This window comes from Rutilus rutilus (genome assembly GCF_951802725.1).
Source record: "Rutilus rutilus genome assembly, chromosome: 10".
NCBI classification, from domain to species: domain Eukaryota; kingdom Metazoa; phylum Chordata; class Actinopteri; order Cypriniformes; family Leuciscidae; genus Rutilus; species Rutilus rutilus.
In genome coordinates this window covers 2685681-2701288 of record NC_140215.1, presented here as the reverse complement: position 1 = coordinate 2701288, position 15608 = coordinate 2685681, and the positions used below count along the sequence as shown (strand labels likewise).

General features: G+C 40.9%; 2 protein-coding genes across 2 annotated transcripts in view; both read right to left on the bottom strand.

Annotated features, from left to right (window-relative positions):
• Positions 1–11142, bottom strand: part of LOC311297937 (transient receptor potential cation channel subfamily M member 2-like) — a gene marked incomplete at its 5' end in the record, with an annotated part of 106425 nt that extends 95283 nt beyond the window's left edge. Inside the window, one exon of the mRNA XM_084420428.1 lies at positions 10988–11142. Coding sequence (XP_084276554.1) covers positions 10988–11142 — 155 coding nt within the window. The remainder of the gene's footprint in view (positions 1–10987) is intronic.
• Positions 968–7837, bottom strand: LOC311298822 (uncharacterized protein; the record flags this gene model as incomplete). Its single annotated transcript, XM_084422075.1, has 4 exons — positions 7137–7837; positions 3556–3617; positions 3228–3356; positions 968–1086 (listed from the first exon to the last, which is right to left on the bottom strand). The coding sequence occupies exons 1-4, from the start codon at positions 7157–7159 to the stop codon at positions 968–970; spliced, it is 333 nt and encodes a 110-aa protein (XP_084278201.1). The 5' UTR covers positions 7160–7837.
• Positions 11143–15608: the final 4466 nt, after the last annotated feature.

Here is a 15608-nt window from a genome sequence, read left to right as displayed (position 1 = left end):
ATGCTTATTTGTGCTTTATGTTTAAAAAGGAGTGTGTGTTATGCGCATTTATTCATATAATTATTTTCGCTTGGCATACCAGCGTGATGACGTCATCGCACGCATCGCATAGTAACCCCCGCGCTAGTGATGCTTCATTCGTAGTAAATGCAGAGACGAGAAGCCATCACAATTGCATTCTTCTCTTCATTGTCGTCTTGTTACTTACAGGTAACTGCAGAGTATAATGCAAAACACACTTCCGATTTAAGCATAAACACTGCTAATATAATATGAATGAGTTATGCGCATGTTTAACGCCGTTGTTTTGTTATATGAATAGTGCGTCATGAGTTTGTCATGTTGAGCACATGGTTAGCATAAGTGCTCCGCGATTAGCGCCAGAGTCCACCACATAACTGGTTAAAGTATAAATACTATTTGAATCTAATGTATAATATTGTTTAGCGTTATACATTTATTTCTAATTTACATATGTGGTCGTTAATCGACGGGAATGTCGGTAAACTGTGTAATGAGTTACATTTGAGTGAATGTAGTTTAGTGAATTTCACGTCTTGTCATTCAATGTAATATTTGACAACGAACTTTTATGTGTTCTAAACTAATAATAGGAAGTGGATTCTTAATGTATTTTACATCATCATTCTCATGTTATTATTCAGATAAAGGGTAAATGCTAGTTAAAGTGTTATATATATATATATATATATATATATATATATATATATATATATATATATAAATTATCCATTAGAGTGTCACTTTGGCAATTGTAAACCCTGAATATGCAAAATGTTTAAATTGGTAATGTTTTATTCAGATATACTATGTAAAAGTCATACATGTGTTGACCATATTATGTGCTGAAAGGTTGTAATATGCATATACTTTTATTGTTTCGTAGTAAATGCAGAGACGAGAAGCCATCACAATTGCATTCTTCTCTTCATTGTCGTCTTGTTACTTACAGGAGTACTACAAATTTGGAGGCACCGCTGGGATGATTGTTGGGTGGTCTGACTCCTTCATCAGCGAGAACCACCCAGTCACATTCATCTCTCACCCAGACGTACGGCAGTAAGGCTGCAGAGTGAAGTGGAGAGACAAGGCTGATTTAGTGGTGCGTGCGCTTGAGACACAGTGAGTTCAGAAGCGACGGCACCCAGGTCAGTGAGGTAACCACCACTTTCAACGCTGCTAAATACTGTTAAAAAAAGAAAAGAAGAATGGATGCGCTTGAAAGTCTTCAGGAGGAGATAGGAGAAAAATTATGCACACTGTCAAAAGAGAAGTTAATAGAACTCTGCTCCTTTTTACACATCCCATCAGTGAAAGATGTGACCCGCCTCTCACTCATAAAGTATATCAGCAGTCATTTATTGAGGAGTGAGCTGGAAGAACTAGAGGATAGTGGCATGGCAGAGTTATTGTGTATTCATGAGAAGATAAGTGACCTCACAGTGGCCACTGCTGACAACCCAGGAAAATGGGTGGAGCCAGGACACGTTGAAAGAGACATGAGCACGGCCCAGAGACCAGTGAGAGAAACTAGTACTGTAACTGAGTCATTTCAGGCCATGCATATTAATACTGCTGTTGCACACAGTACATCGGGTGCGCAGGCAACATCAGATAGGAGGCGGACAGACCATTCACAACTGCCCCAGAGACACAACACGCCAGTCATTTGGCATAAAGAGTTTAAAATCTCAGGCTTGATCGGTGAACCGGGCCAAAAGGACCGATTATCATTCTCTAGTCTCGCTCGTCAAATCGAAAGTGGGCTGGGCAAGGGATATCCTGAACAGGAAATCATAGATGCAGTAATCAGATCCATTACACCTGGGCTTCAGCTGCGTAGCTACCTTGAAGGGAAAGCTGGTTTAACTCTTCCTACTCTGAGACGCATTCTCCGTTCTCATTATCAAGAAAAAAATGCAACTGAATTATACAAACAATTGACCACCGAGGGCCAGCGTAGCAAAGAGACCCCCCAAAACTTCCTAATACGGGCTCTTGACCTGAGACAAAAAATTCTGTTTGCCTCCCAAGAAGATGAATCTGGGCTGAAGTATGACCCTGTTTTAGTGCAGAACATGTTTCTGCATTCAGTTTTAACGGGCTTGCAAAACGACCGTGTTCAGAGCGACTTACAGCCGTATCTTTCTGACGCTGCGATCTCTGATGAAGTATTGCTAGAAAAATTAAATGTTGCATGCTCTCATGAGTCAGAGAGGCAGAACAAGCGGAAAACAGAACGCCAAGCTATTGTTCATGCCACCCAGCTTGATGAACCCGTCCCTGAACAAAAATGTCTGCCTAAACAGTCAAAGCTCGACTTGATGTCTCAGTTAAAAAGACTTAGCGATGACATTATGCAGATCAAAGAACAAATTCAGCTGCCACAAGTTACATCACAGCAATGCTTTGCAGTTAACCATGAAGAGTTAGCAGTGACACGCTGTCATCCGCAGAACATGCCACAGATCAGCCAGCTGCCGCCAGAGTGGAGCCCAGGGCCAGGTCATCAAGCCCAGAGGCCGGATTCGGTCAAACATGAGCAACAACATTATCAACTTCAGACGCAACATCCGCAATTTGGTGCTGTATCACAGCAACAGTACACAGCACCACAGCCGCTTCATGCCCTGACTCATTTTGCTCAACGACAGCAGCCCCAGCGCCATCACTTTCAAATACCTCCCCAAGCCAGTCAGTCACTATACCCGGTCACACGACAGTACCCAAATGAACGGTTGTCGCAACCCCAACGCCAGTATCAACAGCCCAGCCGTCAGCAAGCTAGACAATGTTTTCACTGCCAACAGAGTGGAACCACGGAGCAGTGCACCCATTGCTATTATTGCAGCAGCAGCGAACATTATGCAGCTGGTTGCAGAGTACGGGGTACGAGAAACCAGAGGGAGGTTCAGTTAAACGGGGAAGGGTTGCTCCAAAGGGACAGGGAGTGACCCAAGAGACGAGCACGTCCCGACGACGCACAACACGACAGTTCAAACCCAAACTGCAATATCATGTGCCTCACGAAATAGACAGCATAATAACAGCCGAATGCCGAGTTAATCAGCATTCTCCAATAACTTCCCTAGTTGGCAGGCAATGCCTGGTGGCCTGCTATTTGCAAGGACATGAGACAGAGGCTTTATGGGACACAGGCTCCCAGGTGTGTATTATTGATGAGCAGTGGAAAGACAGCTACATACCAGAAGTCAGACTGAGAGATATTTCCGAAGCCACAGAAACACCTGAACGTCTACACCTTGTGGCAGCCAATGGTACTGACATGCCGTACGGAGGATGGGTTGAGGTGACTTTCAAGTTGGCCTCCCCTGCTGAAAGAGTGAAAGAATTAGTCATCCCTATGCTTGTTCTAAAGGGTCAGCAACTCCCTAAACCTATCATTGGTTTTAATGTAATCGAGCAAGTGATGAAACAAAAAGATACAGTCAATTCGGACAAAGTGACTAACAGGCAGTTGTACCAAACCGTTGTCAGCGCATTTCCCAACCTGAAAAGAGACCAAGTCCATACCTTCATCAATCTGGTGACAGCTGATGATCTCGGCGAGTATACAGTGAGTACTGCCCAGGGATCTGTGAACATACCAAAGCACACAATCATGCAAATACAGTGCAAAGTTAAAATGCCACATGTGAGACAAAACAGTGTGTTGCTATTTGAGCCATGCGTCAACCCTCAACACCCTGAGGGCCTAGAACTGTTTGACACTCTGCTGGAGGTGAAAAAAGGTACCCGCCCTTCAGTCACTCTGAGCGTGCAGAACGAGACCGACCACGATATTATCCTAGGAGGTAGAGTGGAGCTGGGCATTGTGCAACCAGTTAAATCAGTCTTGCCTGCGACTATGATCTCTCCAAGGGGAACAGGATCTGTGACTCAGGTTACGGTCGAGGAGACACCTAGGGGAACAGAGGAAGACAGCCTGTGGGACCCACCGGTCGACTTGAGCCATCTAACTGCACGGCAACAACAACAAGTGAAGCAGATGTTAAGGGAGGAGTGCCAAGCTTTCTCAAAATCCGACGACGACATTGGTTGTGCAAAGGGACTTCAAATGAGTCTTTCCTTGAACGACAATACACCTGTAGCTCGGACATACAATTCAGTTCCAAAGCCCTTATACCAGGAGATGAAAGACTACCTACAGGATTTAATAGCTCAAGGGTGGGTAGAAAAGTCCAACTCCTCCTATTCTTCGCCAATCGTGTGTGTCCGGAAAAAGGATGGCAGCCTCAGACTGTGTATTGATTACAGGGACCTGAATCGGAAGACAGTACCTGACCGACAGCCGATTCCTCGGGTGCAGGACGTCTTAGATGGTCTGGGGGGCAATTCTTGGTTCTCTCTGCTCGACCAAGGGAAGGCGTATCATCAAGGCTTCATGACCCCAGAGAGCAGGCCACTAACAGCATTCACAACCCCCTGGGGTTTATATGAATGGATCCGCATCCCCTTTGGCCTTATGAATGCTCCGGCAGCGTTCCAGCGGTTCATGGAGAAATGTTTGGAGGGAATGAGAGATGAGATCTGCGTGCCATATCTGGACGACATCTTGGTCTTCACAAAGTCATTTGATGACCAAGTGGAGGCAGTGAGGAGAGTATTGAGGCAACTATGTACCCATGGGATTAAACTAAAGCCACGAAAATGCGACATGTTCAAGAACGAAGTGAGATACCTGGGCAGGATTGTGTCTGCAGAGGGTAGTCGCCTGGACCCAGCTGATACGGCTGCTGTAACAGCTTTGAAGGAGAAGCGACCAGGCACTGTAGGCGAGCTACGTAAGATCTTGGGCCTGCTTAGCTACTATCGTCGGTACATAAAGGATTTTTCAAGAATCGCCAGTCCGCTGTATAACCTTTTGAAGGGCAAAGTCAATGGTGGGGAAAGTCCAGCAAGGGCCAAGAAAAGGACAGAAAGGAACAAGAAGGGTTCTGTGATGCCATCGAACCAGCGGATTGAATGGACAGCGGACCACCAAGAAGTCTTGGAGAAATTGATTGAGTGTTTGGTCCGACCACCCGTGTTAGGGTTTCCAGATTTCTCTGAACCATTCATCCTGCATACAGATGCATCAAATCAAGGCCTGGGGGCTGTCCTATATCAACGGCAAGGTGGAAAGTTGAGGGTGATTGCTTATGGGTCCAGAACATTGACAGCGGCTGAGAAGAACTACCACCTCCACAGCGGGAAGCTGGAATTCCTCGCCCTAAAGTGGGCTGTGACTGAAAAATTCAGGGACTATTTGTATTACGCCCCAACTTTCACTGTGTACAGCGATAATAATCCCTTGACCTATGTACTCTCGTCTGCAAAACTCAATGCAACTGGGTGTCGATGGGTCGGTGAGTTAGCGGACTTCCACTTCACAATCCGCTACCGGCCAGGAAGAGAGAATGTGGATGCAGACACGTTGTCTAGGATGCCGTTGGACGTAGAGACTGTGATGAAAGAGTACACGGAGGAGCTTCCATCAGATTGCATTGGAGCAATGATACAAGCAGTCGAAATTCAGGATGAGCTGGGTCCCAACATGGCTGTCAGATGTGAGGATGTAATTGCATGGAGAGAGACAGATGAAGCATCACCAACGTCATTGTCAAAAGAGGAGATTCGACAGGCACAGAGTGACGATAAGGACATCAAAGTTATCGTCGAGCACTTACAGTCTGGGTCCCGGCCAGACTTAAAGCAGTGGCGGGCAGTCAACCCAAAGTTCAGAGGTTTAATCCGAGAATGGGACAAGTTACAGTTAGATGAACATGGCATACTGTACCGTAAAACGACACAGCGGACTCAGCTCGTGTTACCGGCCAAATTCAAGCACATTGTCCTCAGGGAGCTACACGATGAGATGGGCCACCAAGGGCTGGATAGGACAACAAGCCTTATTAGAGACCGTTTTTTCTGGCCACGGATGCAGAAGGATATTGAGCATTATGTCCTAAGGGCGTGTCCATGCATTAAGCAGAAAAAACCATGCCGGGAGATACGAGCACCATTAAAGAGCATCAAGACAACTTACCCGTTTGAGCTGGTCTCGATTGATTTTCTCCATCTAGATAAGTGCAAAGGAGGATATGAGTACATTCTCGTCGTCATCGATCACTTTACACGATTTGTTCAAGCCTATGCTACCACATCAAAATCAGGCAAAACGGTGGCTGACCGACTGTTCAATGACTTTGCCCTGAAGTTTGGATTCCCTTCGAGGATTCACCACGACCAAGGTGGAGAATTTGAGAACCAGTTGTTTGACCAACTAAGGAAGTACAGTGGTATTACAGCATCAAGAACAACCCCTTACCATCCCCAAGGAAATGGCCAGGTGGAAAGGTTCAACCGAACAATACTACAGATGCTCAAGACTCTGACAGAGAAAGAGAAATCCAATTGGAAGGAGGCACTTAACAAACTAGTCTTCGCATACAACTGCACTAAATGTGAGGTTACTGGCTTCTCTCCATTTTACCTGTTGTTTGGTCGCTCCCCAAGACTCCCCGTTGATGCGTTGTTCGGACTTGACCAGGACCGTGGGACCACTAATCAGCGAGAGTATGTAGAACGCTGGACAAAGGGGATGCAAGAGGCTTATGAGATTGCACGGGACCATGCAAAAAAGGCTGCTGAAAGGAACAAGCGAAACTACGACCACAAAGTAAGATGTGCTGACCTGTACCCTGGAAGCCGAGTCCTTGTGAAAAATCGCACTCCACGAGGGGGTCCTGGAAAGCTAAGGAACTACTGGGAGGACGAAGTTCATGTTGTAATCCGTCAAGCCATGGAGGATGTCCCTATTTACGAGGTGAAACCTGAGCAGGGGAAAGGAAGGTCAAGAATCTTACACAGAAATCTACTTCTACCATGCGATTACTTACCGTCAGCCATTGCAGAGAAAAAGGACTCCACACCTAACCAACAGAGGAGAAAAAGGGGTCAGCTTGGAAGGAACAGAGAGGATGTGCCAGAGGCCAACAGTGAAAGTGAGGAAGATGAATACAGCTTCAGAGTGGAATGCCAACAAAGAGACAAAAGGACAGATGGACAACATGAGACAAATAGAGATGTGTTATCAAGGGAGTCAGACTTACCTGAAACACCAGTAGGTACCCATGAACTAGGCCTTGCTCATGAACAACATCCACAGTCAACCCAAGCTGAATTGGAAATTGAGCCTGGAGAAGAGAGACAAGTCAACGACACAAGAGATAGGCAGGAAGCTCAGGAGATCGGATCAACTGCTGAGTCTGAGGAAATAGAGTTAGTTGAGAGAGGAGCACCTACAACACAAGAACAGAGAAACATGCACTCAGGGGAACAAAGCAACTTAACAATGAGAACGCGACGACCTCCAAAAAAGTTCACTTATGACACCTTTGGGACACCAGTATGTCGCAATGTGCAAAGCATGAGTGGTGACTATTATCAGGATTTCAGAGTCCCAAACACTTGGACAACAATACCCTTCTATTATCACCAAGCCCCACCTTTTTGCTACTAACTGTTAACTACCATATCTTTCAGTTAATCTACTGTTTTGGTTATACTACCAAGTGCCTTTTGGGTGCAAATAATATGGACTGTTGATATGGACTGTTGATATGTGGTCATACATACTGGAACATTTGATAAGCTATGAAATGCCCTTTCTAATATGCACACTGAAGAGCCTGGAAAATAAATATGAACAATGGACAATCAATAGTGAACTCAAGTGAACAGCAAAGCAGATACTGCTGTGCGATTTAGGGAACATGGACTGTTTTAGGGCTCTGAACACAGCCACGTTAAGCTGTTCTAAGCTTCAAATGGACTGTTCTCGTTTGGCATAAGTGAGATGGGTTTTTTTGTTGTCCTTTCCTGACGACAATTCTGCCAAATGGACTATTGCTGAACTTTGAGATTCTTGTCAATATATGACATTCGTCAATTGATTTATATGGACTAAAAGAAAAAAAAAAAGAAGAGAGAGGACTTTCTTGGTGTCTTGGTGCCATTGCAATTGTTATGATTCCATTGAAGAATGAAAAAAATAGATGTGAATTATCACTGTGGCATGAGTGTGTAAAAAAAAAAGAAAAAAAAAAAAAAAGAAAAAAAAAAAAAGAAATTGGTTTAACAGAAAACAATATTGATTAAGATTGATTGAGAAGGGCATTGGTAGATGTCGGGACGACATTTTATCCTGTGGGGGAGAGTGTAATAGTGAGTACAGGCCGTTTGTGTTTGTACATTTTCTTTGTAATATAGTATGATGTTAATTTTCCAATACAGTTAAATATGGTTTAAATGCTTATTTGTGCTTTATGTTTAAAAAGGAGTGTGTGTTATGCGCATTTATTCATATAATTATTTTCGCTTGGCATACCAGCGTGATGACGTCATCGCACGCATCGCATAGTAACCCCCGCGCTAGTGATGCTTCATTCGTAGTAAATGCAGAGACGAGAAGCCATCACAATTGCATTCTTCTCTTCATTGTCGTCTTGTTACTTACAGGTAACTGCAGAGTATAATGCAAAACACACTTCCGATTTAAGCATAAACACTGCTAATATAATATGAATGAGTTATGCGCATGTTTAACGCCGTTGTTTTGTTATATGAATAGTGCGTCATGAGTTTGTCATGTTGAGCACATGGTTAGCATAAGTGCTCCGCGATTAGCGCCAGAGTCCACCACATAACTGGTTAAAGTATAAATACTATTTGAATCTAATGTATAATATTGTTTAGCGTTATACATTTATTTCTAATTTACATATGTGGTCGTTAATCGACGGGAATGTCGGTAAACTGTGTAATGAGTTACATTTGAGTGAATGTAGTTTAGTGAATTTCACGTCTTGTCATTCAATGTAATATTTGACAACGAACTTTTTTGTGTTCTAAACTAATAATAGGAAGTGGATTCTTAATGTATTTTACATCATCATTCTCATGTTATTATTCAGATAAAGGGTAAATGCTAGTTAAAGTGTTATATATATATATATATATATATATATATATATATATATAAATTATCCATTAGAGTGTCACTTTGGCAATTGTAAACCCTGAATATGCAAAATGTTTAAATTGGTAATGTTTTATTCAGATATACTATGTAAAAGTCATACATATTGACCATATTATGTGCTGAAAGGTTGTAATATGCATATACTTTTATTGTTTCGTAGTAAATGCAGAGACGAGAAGCCATCACAATTGCATTCTTCTCTTCATTGTCGTCTTGTTACTTACAGGAGTACTACAATAACATTATAATATTTTAACAAATATTAAACTAAATGAGCTTATTTAATGGCTACAACACATATAGTAGGCCTACAGACTCTCTATTTGTACAAATTGCTGCACATTCATTTTATTCTGAATTTTGCACGCATAAGTTGAAAGGCATTTGTTTGCATGCATAGTAAAACATATCTGCAACATTTATCAAGTTCACTGATAATTATGCGTTATTAATTATTATCTTAATGAATAATGTAACAAGGACGAAGCATGTAAACTGCGTAGTTTGTTTAGAATGGAATGGATCGCAAATAGATCCGAATGATGGCCCAATGGTAGCGCCGCGGCTGGGGAGAGAGAGCAAGACAGCGCTCGACGTGTTGTTTGAAGACGTGAGTGCACGCGCGCGGCTGGGGCTCTCTCTCTCTCAGCACTCATTCAATTCTACATCACTCGCCGATCAAATAAGGCTTTGACGGGACAAAAATTTGCTTTGGCGGCCACCAAAAATGTTTCAATGCAGGAAAACCGCTGACAAGGCTGGTGAACATTGGCTGCTCTGTTTGTACCTTGCTCTAAGTTGACTTTACTAGTTCCAGCTTCACCGTCACCACCTTTTTTAAAATATTTGTTTAGAAAATCTCCCAGGCCTCTATTTTCCTCTTCTCTTCTTTTCTTTTCTGAGCACCGGACATTTTGAGCATACTGAACTTCAAATCAAATGACATCAAATTTTGATCAGTGGCCAAACCATTTTTGTGTTGGGGGTGTTTTTTTTTTTACCACTATTTCAAGGACAATTAGGAAGAAAACAAATAAAAAGCTTTTATGTAACTCAAATATTACAAACATTTTTTTTCCGGCCGGGCGTGCATGCAAGAGAGTACCGGCACCTCACCCCCACCCACCCCACTTCAAGCACTGCCTACAATCAAAACCTCGGTTTTACTCTCATTTAATTGAAGGAAATTATTATACAGGCAAAGCTTGAGGTCATTATAGCGCTCGCAAACATTGTCTAAGGAACATTTCTTATCTAAATTCACTGGAAAATAAAACTGAAAAATATCAGCGTAACAGTGATAAGATAATTAGTTGTCACTCTATATCTCCAATAATATCTTAAGATGATGTTTAAATACCTAACATAACCCTTTATGATCAAAGCTCTGTAGTTTTAAAAACATGTTATGCAATGTAATACAGTGATGATTGAGAGATGAACAAATAATCCTTCCTCAAAAGCCTGATGATCATATTTGATACTCACATTTGAACATGATATGGATAATCGAATAAACCTAAGTTGCTTCAGTCCGGTAAGTGTTCATCTTGAAATATTACTAACAATATATAAGTTATTCTTAGGTGTACTTTTATAAAAATCAGTAAAACATGTGAAACCCATCTGAAGATGTTTACAATTATACTAAAAGGCCTTTTACTTGTTAAAAAGTATAAACTATCAATCATACGACCGAATGCATGTAGTAGATTGAGTGCAAGAGGGGTTTTTTTTAGTAAAGTTTTCATAATGTTGATCCTTAAAAAAATGCCTATCAAATATGATACAGTAGATTTATAGGGTTAATTCCTCAGAATGATTCAGCTTTACAAGTCAAGGTCATTAAACACCAAACATTCCGTCTCATCTGCCGATCACACACACACACACACACACACACACACACGGTCCTCATACCTGGCATCCTCCACATAGAAGCGGCACTCTTTCTTCTTGATGTTGTCTTTAATCCAGGAGGCGAGCGAGCAGCGCTGTGAGGAGGGAGAGTCATCGGTCTCTTCAACAGCGCTCACAGTGAGTGTTTGCACGAGGTCCAACGTTGCCTCATCCATGCTCATATCAGAGACAGTGAGTGTGAATGAGACGGGCAGACTTGATAAGATAAGAGGGGGAGGGTGTGTACGGGCATGACGGTCTACAATAAAAAAACTGCACTGCAGTCAGACTGATGTCAGACACAGGGACGGAAGCACTACTGAAATACGGACAGGGGGCCCGTTCTTCGTACGTCGCTAACTCACTTAGCTGGATTTGATTGTTGGCGATTTGGCATGATCTTGGATTGTTTGGTTCTTTAACGCTCACCCTGGGGCTCATTCTTCGTACGTTGCTTAAAACATCCGAGATCAAATGAGACATCCAAGATGATATTATCGTGCTAATCATGATCCGGCTAATTAGGTTCTTCGAACACACTTGCCGAATAGGATTAGTATAGCTGGATTGAGTTATCTGAGATAATTGCGCGTTCATGCTGGTTTAAAAGGGGATATGTATCGATAGTAGAAACATTGATCAGCAACGCTGCTATTGGCTGCTCAGCGTGTCCAAAGAGCGCGCTCAGTTTTTCTCCTCAGCAGAGCAAGAACTAATAGTCGAAGTTTATTCGGAATTTTAATGTTTAATCAAAACGCCAGGGAACACCTCAAAGTCTGCAAAAGCCAGGAGAGAGGGCTGGCAAAAAGTAGCAGACAATTTAAATCCGTTAGAAGTGGCCATGTTAGATGTTTTTATCACTTAATAGCCTATATTTTTGTATTTTAATAATTGCATAATTACTTTGTTCATTGTAATGTCATAGTCACCACACTAGAACATGGGAACAAATAAAAGTGAAGTACAAACATATTCTACATAATGGTAATTTTTTGTTATATTAGTCTCCTTTATAAAAGGCACTGTTAAATAAATGGTTGTCTGTTTATAAAAGCAATCAAGAAAAAGGCTGAGAAAAAAATTTGAAAAGATATTAGTAGCCTACACTGTAAAATAATTTTTGCTGCATTAAATTAAGGCTGTATAGTCATTTCAACTGTTAAATCTTGAGTAATGATGAATTGCTTTGACTTGTGAAAGTGAAAACTAATAAACTTGTTAATGTAAAAATATTTTGCCATGAGTTATTGATCACATTTTTCCCGAGTGTAGTTCATTGTAATGACATTGTGTTTTCCTCTTTTGTGCACTTTTACATAATACACCAACACTTTATCTGTTCCCAAGAAAGTGATGGCTGAAATATGTGCAGTAAGTGGACATTTTCTAACTTTCCAAAGGAAAGAAAGTATAAGACTTTGTAATGTCCATTTGTTTCCATTGCACTGGACAGTGAATAAACCCTCTCAGATAACTGTCATATGGAGGAACTAGCCTACCTGCAAGTGCATAAATAACTTTACTTAATTTATACTTGTATGCTTTATGGCTGCAATATAAGTTGCAGGATTCCACATCTACAGAAAGGCCTACAGAAGAGTCTGCACAGACAGAGGAGACATAGGCCTACAGGTGGGCAGTGTATAGCCAACTTTTCCTTTTTATTTGTTGCATGAGGCATGTGTCTAATATCACTTGAACACTGGCTTTTCTTTACAAAGAACAATTGAAATAAAACTCAAGGAACTAAGCATATTTGTCTTTTATTAAACATTTAATGAAAAGTGTTTTTTTTTTGTTGGCAATGTTGTGTAAAATGGCACATGCAACAATGTCACAGGCCCTGTCAGGTGTGCAACCCTCAGACTTTTCAGACACTGAAATCTTCCCTTTAGTTAGCCAAAGTTCATTTCATTGTGTGCCCTTGTTCTGGAGCTGCATTGTAACTGGTTTGGGTCAGGGAATGGGGTCATAAAACACCTGTCTGCAGGCAGGAACATGCAGAGGTGGGTAGAGTACCCAAAAACTGTACTCAAGTAAAAGTACAAGTACTTATAGAAATATTTACTCAAAGTAAAAGTAAAAGTAATAATCTTAATAGTTACTTGAGTAAGAGTAAAAAAGTATCCAATGAAAAAACTACTCAAATAGCAAGTAACTTACTTTGGATTTTATATATATATATATATATATATATATATATATATATGAAGAAGACTTCAGATGCAAAAGCCTCTGAGTGCCATCTGAAACTTTCTTCTAAAACAAGCATTTTTTTCAAGCTTGTATATTTAAGTTCAGTAATTTCACTTTAATGACAATTAATAGGTACTTTTCATTGCCATTTAAGTGAAATAACTGAACATAAACGTACAAGCTTGATAAAAATGCTCTTTTAGAAGAAAATTTCAGATGGTACTTAGAGGCTTTTGCATCTTAAGTCGTCATATAAAATTATATTATTTCGATTTTTTTATTTTATTTAAATGACTAGGCTATTATTTTCATATTAAGTAGATTGGCTCTCTTTGCAACAAAAAGCATTTTCTCCCATCTGCAGCCCGAAAAAGAAAATCATTGCCTGTCCTTTGGTTTGTATAATAGTAATATAACTTATACAACTACATTTGGATTATTAGACAATGTCGAAATAAAGTGAATCTGCAGAGTGTTGCATTCAAAGGCATGTAATTGACACAGAGAAGAAAGAGAAACTCTTCACAGTGCTCGCGCTCATGACTGCTACTGAATATCTAAACACACACAAAAAAAAAAAGTACATCGACGAATCTTCTTCTGTCGGTTCTCCAAAATATAATCAAATGTATATTTCTGCAAGCATGTTTAAACTGGTTAACTGTGTCTACGGCAGGCAATTAAAGGCATTCGTTTTCAAGTCGAGTTAGCACGCCACTGCGCAACAATACACACAAACTACCGCGGGATGGCGGGTGTTCATAAACAGTGGGCAATGGTAGCTTATTTAATGTATAAATTAATGTATATGTCCAAAAAACGGGTAATGTCATACTTTCTAGTAGTGCTATCGTGGCCTAATAATCTGTTTGGTTGTAAAATGTATTACCTGAGTGAAATGAAATCGAATATATCGTCCTGTGGAATCATTCATTCACAGACAGCTTACGAAGATGTTCAACTAATAAAGATCTTCATCGCTGGCAAATGTATGATGCATTTGCAGATTTGCTCTCACTTGACTGTAGCCTACTGTAGGTCCACTGCCACCTCATCCAACACTCTTAATGTCCTTAAATCTTCCTGTTACGACTCCAAGTCGAGTGTGAATTGAAATCGCTTCAGACGATTCAGTGCGTGCAGGAACTGAACAGTTCATTCAAACTGATTCGCGAACCGATTTAGACAGATTTGCCAACTTGTTTGATGAAGTCTTTGAACAGAATCGACTCAAAAGAGTGATTCATTTGTGAATTGAGCATCGCTCAAGCCCAGAAAAAAGATACATCGCACTTACGCATTTAACAACACACATTGCATTAAAATAAAGTAACGAGAGGAACGTCGCCCAACGTAACGAAGTAAAAGTACAGTTTTTTCATTAGAAATGTACTCGAGTAAAAGTAATAAGTACCCACATTCAAATCTACTCTTAAAAGTACAATTTTTCCAAAAAACTACTCAAGTAAATGTAACGAAGTAAATGTACTTCGTTACTACCCACCTCTGGGAACATGTCATAATCACCTATGAAAAAATGCAGTTCTGTTAGGATCAGCATAAGTGTATGTAATACAGTGAGCTTGATATTTAATTGTGGAACTTACCACTTTCAAATAATGTGCATAAATGTGAATCTCTGAAAATTCTTAAGTCATGCACAGATCCTGGCTATTTTGTGAATCTCTGAAAATTCTTAAGTCATGCACAGATCCTGGCTATTTTGCTTTCACATTTGTGATATGGAAGATTTTAGTCAACTGCCTTTTTTTTATTTGATATAATATTACTAATCTGGAATATTAAGAATCACAATAGTAACTGGGCTGCACATTTACATTGTGAATCCCCTTTCTGTTCACATAATCCCCTTCATTGAGGCCTTGATGGCAGTCTATGGTAGCCTATAGTCTATGGTACCAATCACGTTAGTGAAGCCTGAGTGACATATCTGTAATCGGCACGGTCATGATTGTATGATCTTCATAAAAAATTATGATAGCCAAAAAAAAAAAAAAAAAAAACCTGCTTTAGCCTCCAACATTGGGTCTTAAGTGGCTTGGAAATGCCAAAAAAAAAAAAAACTAAAACTGTTTTTTAAACATAAAAGCGACAAAAAAACGACAAGCTCACGAATCACGAGAAAAAATATATATCTCAGAAAGAAAGTGCACTATCGCGCTGCGCTGGACTTCCCGTATCAGCTCCGCTTATGAAGCCGGGATCTAATCCTGTTAACATGAAATAAGCCTGCTCCCGAGCAGGTTTAAGTTTGCGCACATGTTGCTATGACCGCAAGTCCAGGATGAGCGTTGAAGAACCAAACAATCCAAGATCATGCCAAATCGCCAACAATCAAATCCAGCTAACTGAGTTAGCGACGTACGAAGAACGGGCCCCAGAAGTGTAGTGACGAATAACAACGACTCCGTGACATGGACTGAAA